Source organism: Suricata suricatta, chromosome 11 (assembly GCF_006229205.1).
Source record: "Suricata suricatta isolate VVHF042 chromosome 11, meerkat_22Aug2017_6uvM2_HiC, whole genome shotgun sequence".
NCBI lineage: Eukaryota > Metazoa > Chordata > Mammalia > Carnivora > Herpestidae > Suricata > Suricata suricatta.
In genome coordinates, this window is record NC_043710.1 from 5917129 (window position 1) to 5922619 (window position 5491).

At 57.7% G+C, this 5491-nt stretch overlaps 1 protein-coding gene across 1 annotated transcript in view; it reads right to left on the bottom strand.

Moving 5' to 3' along the window:
• SART1 (spliceosome associated factor 1, recruiter of U4/U6.U5 tri-snRNP) overlaps positions 1-5491 on the bottom strand; it is a gene marked incomplete at its 5' end in the record, with an annotated part of 16853 nt that extends 11362 nt beyond the window's left edge. Inside the window, 11 exons of the mRNA XM_029957381.1 lie at positions 7-96; positions 185-309; positions 1023-1229; positions 1319-1461; positions 1550-1649; positions 1782-1859; positions 2108-2213; positions 2331-2457; positions 3016-3071; positions 3433-3490; positions 5374-5491. Coding sequence (XP_029813241.1) covers positions 7-96; positions 185-309; positions 1023-1229; positions 1319-1461; positions 1550-1649; positions 1782-1859; positions 2108-2213; positions 2331-2457; positions 3016-3071; positions 3433-3490; positions 5374-5491 — 1208 coding nt within the window. The remainder of the gene's footprint in view (positions 1-6; positions 97-184; positions 310-1022; positions 1230-1318; positions 1462-1549; positions 1650-1781; positions 1860-2107; positions 2214-2330; positions 2458-3015; positions 3072-3432; positions 3491-5373) is intronic.

Here is a 5491-nt window from a genome sequence, read left to right on the forward strand (position 1 = left end):
TCTGACTGCGGGGGCTGAGGCACCGGCTCCTTCTCCTCCTCCTCCGGGGCCTCCTCGTCTGCCTCAGGCACTCGGCGCCGACCTCGGCCCCGCAATCTGGGGGGGAGAGGCCTTCCAGGTAAGCGCTGAGCACGCGCCCCTGGGCCAGTCCTGCCCCCACCTGCACCCCTCTTTCCAAGCACACCTGGAACCAAAGTCCCCATCTTGAGTCTGGTCCCCAAGAGGCAGCAAGTCATCAGCCCGCACTACCACCTCTTTCTCCTTCTTGCGGACCTTCTTCACCCTCCGTTTGGTCTTTTTAAAGGTCACCTAGGGGGGAGGGGAGGCGAGACGTGAGCCGGGGACAGAGGGCAGCCGTGAGAACAAACGCTTCTTCAGTGTTCCTCCACACCAGCCTCTGTCCTCAGCGCTCCATGCACACAAACATGTGAAGTAGGTGTGACTTCATCCCGCTGGCGAGATGACGAAACTGAGGCACAGAGAGGCTAAGTTCCTTGCCTAAGGCTACCCAGCCTTAGAGGGAGAGCCAGAACTGTGAATCGTGTTTTTCTGGCTCCAGGGTCCTGCCCTTAATCACGCAGCAAAGAGGTTCACTGAGCCTGATCCCTACCTCTGTGTTCACAATCATCCCAAACACAAGCTCCCCAGGCAGCTGTAAAATGACCACTCACCCACACTGTCACCAACCCTCACGATGCCCTCAAGAACGGGGCTCCTGTCCTTCACATTTGGAACGGGGAGCCTCAGCCTCACGGTTAAATGACTCACCCAAAGCACAAGCTGGCGAAACGGCAGAGCTTGGACACAAACCTAGGACCATGTGTCCCAATGGTCCCTGTTCTGACCACAGCCACTGGCTCCCTGCAGCGCCTCCCGGGGCTCCCATATACTGCTTGCCCCCGAGGGCCAAGACCCTCACGCCCGATCTTCCTCCACAGCGCCTCTGGCAGCACGTGACCCCGGCGGAGCGGGAGGAACGCCCACCCCTACTAAGAGGTGTGGGCAGAAGGCCCTGTGCTCACCATCTCCTCGGGCGTCAGGTATTCGGAGGCGAGCCGGGGCCCGACCGTGCTCAGGGACTGAGCCTGGAGCCGCAGCTTGGCCCGGATCTCCTCCAGCTCCCGCTCGCGGAGTCCGTCGGCCATGCCGCCCTGCTCCAGGCGGAAGGAGTGCGGCCGCTCGCCCTCCAGCGCCTCGTCGTACTTGGACAGGATGGAGCGGGGTTTCTGCTGCAGAACAAGAGGGACGGGTTGGGACCCAGCCTGTTCCTGAAGAGCCACCGGGCCGCCGTCTCCCAGCCCCCAGCTGCCCGGCCTGCCTGCGCCAAGCCATCCACGCTCTCCTCCTCCGCGTACGGCAGGTAGTCGGGCTTCTTCTTCCGTAGCTCCACGTTCTTCTCTGCCCGCTCCTTATCCACTAGGTTCACGTTCACCAGGACATCCTCCTCCTCCTGCAACACCCCTGCGGACAGGGCAGGAGCGGCGGCCGTTCGTGTCTGCCATCAACTCGGCAGTGCCTGCGCCCCCACCCAAAGCTCAGCTCAACCCACCTTTGTCCTTGAGGGTGAGGATCACAGTTTCTCCTTCTCGGAAGGAATCGATAGCATGCTCCACGGTGAGGCCCTGGAGGTCCCGGGCACTGTACAGGTCCTACAAGGCAGAGGGAAGGTCCGACGAGTCAGGAGCCCTGGCTCACCCAGCCCTGGGACCCCAGCACCAAGGACAGTGGTGCCTCCGCCCCGCCCCACCCCGCCCCGCCCCTAGCCGCTGCAACAGCCTCACCTGCCGCCTCTGCCCAAACTCCTCTTCCACCAGAGTGCTGACCCCAAACTCTTGGTCCATCTCCTCCAGCAGTTTGGCCTATGGGATGGGAGGGGGTGACCTATGACCTCACGCCACTGAGCATCACTGAAGGATATGTGGGTCTTTATCAAGTGCGAGTGCAGAGAAAGCAGGCCAGCCACAGAGAATCCGGAGCAGACAGCCCTGACCACGGGCCTCCTACCTCTCTGAGCCCCGTCACCTCCCAAGAACAAGTCTCCTGCCCCATCAGCTGCTCGGGCTACCAGAGGCATCAAGCGACAGCCCCCAGCTGCCCGGGCGCTCACCCTCTTCTCCGCCAGGTCCTTCTCCTTCTGAAGCTGCCGGCTCCGCTCAATCCAAGCCGCGGTGTCGTCCAGCCATGGGTCATCCTCCCCCAGTGTCTTTATCTTCCTGAAGAGAGAAACGGCCTTCTGGGGAACCCCTTTCCTGCTCTCCCCACCTGACCCAAGAGCTCTGTGGCAACCTCCTCAGGTCCTTCCCTTGTCCACCCTGGCGGGGACCCCTCACCCCAGCTTCTGGTTCAGGAGGCGCTTTTCTTTGGCGGCTGCCAGCTTCTCCCGTAGCTCCTCTCGCTGTCTCAAGGCCATGGGGTTGATGACATCGGCTGCCACGGGCTCCTCTTTGGTGCCCGCCTCTGGAAGGGGGGCCCAGACGTGAGGCTATGCCTGCCCGTGGCTGGGGAGAGGAGGGAGCCACTCACCCTGCCCCCTTCCAGCTCAGGGGCCAGAAGGGGCCAGGAGAGGGGGGAAACGAACCCTTCACCTGTCTCCTCCTCCCACTTCATTCCCACACTTCCGGGTCACCCTGCACAGCATGACGGGACCCTCCATGCCTTACGAGACCCGCCCCCCCAGTCATGCTTTAAAAAAAACATAAATACCCAACACATGCACAGCCCCGATCAGTCTGTAGAAAATGTGCATGTGTCTTGGCCTGATTAATGCTGCCTCACAGCCAGAGCGCACACGATGCCAGCCATTTGAACTTAAAGAATAAGCTGATTTCCAGGCCCACAGCACTACCATAGGGAGAGGCCTCATGCCTATTGGCAACTATGTACACGCACGCGCACACTCACAGCGCCACTAAACGGAGCTGGGCCATAACCCCACTCTCCTCAGAGACTCCTTCAGATGGTCCTTTTCCTCTGCCCAGATGCCCCCCTCGCCCCCATCCTCACCCCCACACTCACCCTTCTTGACAGCATTGACCTCCAAGGGTTTCAGCCCCAACTTTGCCCGGAGTTTACTGAGGGCAAGAGATACAGGTGTTAGGAGCTGTCGACAGTGCATGAAAGACGTTTCAGGACAGACAGGGGGTGAACACAAGATGACACTGAGAGATAAGGGTCCCCAAAGCAGGGCCTGACCCAGGAGGCCTAGGACTGTGGGAGGACTGGCCTCCAAATCGGGGAGCACAGGCGCTAGGCCTGACCTGCCCCTTAACCAGCGGAAGGCCGTCCTTCCTCTTGGATCTTAGCTCTCTCCCATACCTCAGATGGTTATACAGCACTTCTGATTCCGATCAGAACGCTTTAGCGTGGGAAAGGCCCCCCGAGAAGTGTCCCAGAAGCCATCTGTCTCAGAAACATAAGGGAGACGGAACTTACTTGGTCTCCTCGATGCTGAGTGACGAGGCATCTCCGGAGCTGGTTTTGGAGCTGGCGGCTGCAATGACAAGAAGCCTGGCTGAGAGGTGAACACAGGCCCAAAGATGAAGGCCCCTCCTCAGCACCCGGGCCTTGCCGAGACACCCTTTCTCCACCCTGGTAGCTCCTTCTATTTCAGGACCATCCTCGAGACCTCGACTCTCTACATAACCTTCCTCTCCTGACCCAAAAGGTCCAATCTCTGTGCACCCTTCACTCTGCCTCTTCTCCTCTTTTTTAAGTTCATTTATTTCTTTTGAGAGAGAGTGCGCAAGCGAGGGAGGGAAGACAGAGAGGAGAGAGAATCCCAAGCAGGCTCTGCACTGTCAGCACAGAGCCCAGTGTGGGGCTCCATCTCATGAACTATGAGATCATGACCTGAGCTGAAATCAAGAGTCAGACACTTAACCGACTGAGCCACCCAGGCGCCCCTCCTCTCCACTTCTGAATACTGTTTTCAGCCTGCACTGCCCTCCCTGGCCTCTGATTGACACGATCCTATCCATATGCAAAGACCAAATGCCACCTCCTTCTTGAACTCCTGCTCGATTACTGATCAGAATGAACTGTCCTCCCCTAGACTCATTCCCAGGTCTGTTTCTCCTTACAGGTCAGAGACCAGGCTAGCACCAGGACTGTGTCCTCTGTGCAATTCACCCAGTCAAGAAATACGCTCACTGGTGCTGGCATAATGATGGATATGGAGGACAATGAGATAAAGAAACATGTCAGACCTCCTCTACCCAGCTCACAATCAGCAAATAACTTCATGGATCACAACGGACAGACACTAGACACCACCAGACGGAGTTCCCCCATCCAGCTGCCACCATCCTCCCTGCCTCCCCATCCCACAAACTACCTCCTCGATCTCACCCAGACCCTGATCCCAACCTCTACTGGCTGTCACTAAGGTCACCAGCCTCCTTATTCTAAATCCAATGGATCCTTTTCAGCTCAAATTTCATTTTCGGACACCATTGATTATTCCTTCTTGTCCTGTCTTCCCACGGACCCCACTATACAAGATTCTCCAGGATTCTTGCACTACCATAAAAAAGCACTTTTGTAGTATCCTGCTCCACTTACTACTAACGTGTTAGCATTTCTTAGGTTCTACTGACCACGCCTCACTTTCGGTGGCCTTCTTTTATCTCCTAAATACTTCCAAACCTTGCACATCGGATGCAGCGTTCTCCAAAACTCAATTCTTTCCCCTCAAACGTTTGCTTCTCTTCCAAACTCTTCCATTTCAGCAGGCCACACAACCACCCACCTAGCTGCTCCGACCAAAATTCAAGGAGTCATCCTCATTTCCTTCTTCCCACCCTCATCCAAGTACTAAGATGTCTTAATTCCTCCCCCAAAACACTACTTCAATGTGTTCAGGTCTCTTCATATGGCTACTGCCTCGAGGCCGCTATCAGCCCTCACCTGGCCTCCGCTCTCCACTGCTCTTGAGTCAGTTCTCAATACTGATATTTGCAACGTATGATCAACTCCTCGGCTCAAATCTATGACTCCCGACCACCCTCAAGACAAAATTTCAAATTTCTACAGGGTCCTTTGTGTTCAGACCCCTGTGTCCTATCCCTGGCACGAGCCCTACATGCTTTGCTCGACACCAGATTTCTTTACGTTGGGGCAACTTCGTTCACTCATTCACTCGACACATTTACTGAGCGCCTGGGATGTGCCAATTTCAAGGAAAATCTCTGCCCTCCCGGGCGCAGTGGAGGGAGACAACCTCCAACCCCAAATAACCACATAAGACCCTTTAATAAGTGCTGACGAAGATGACCAGGAGTGCCCGGGGCCCACAGTACTCGGCCAGCACGCCTAGGCCGTCCCGCTCCGGGACCCCGGGCAAGGCCGGCCCTCCACAGGCCACGCCCCCCTCACCGGCCTCGTAGCCGTCATCGCGCTTCTCCCGCTTCACGCGCCGCTCCGAGGGCTCCGCCTGGCTGCGCTCCCGCCCGTGCGCGCCGCTTCGGGCCTCGGCTTCGGTCCCGCGCCGCCC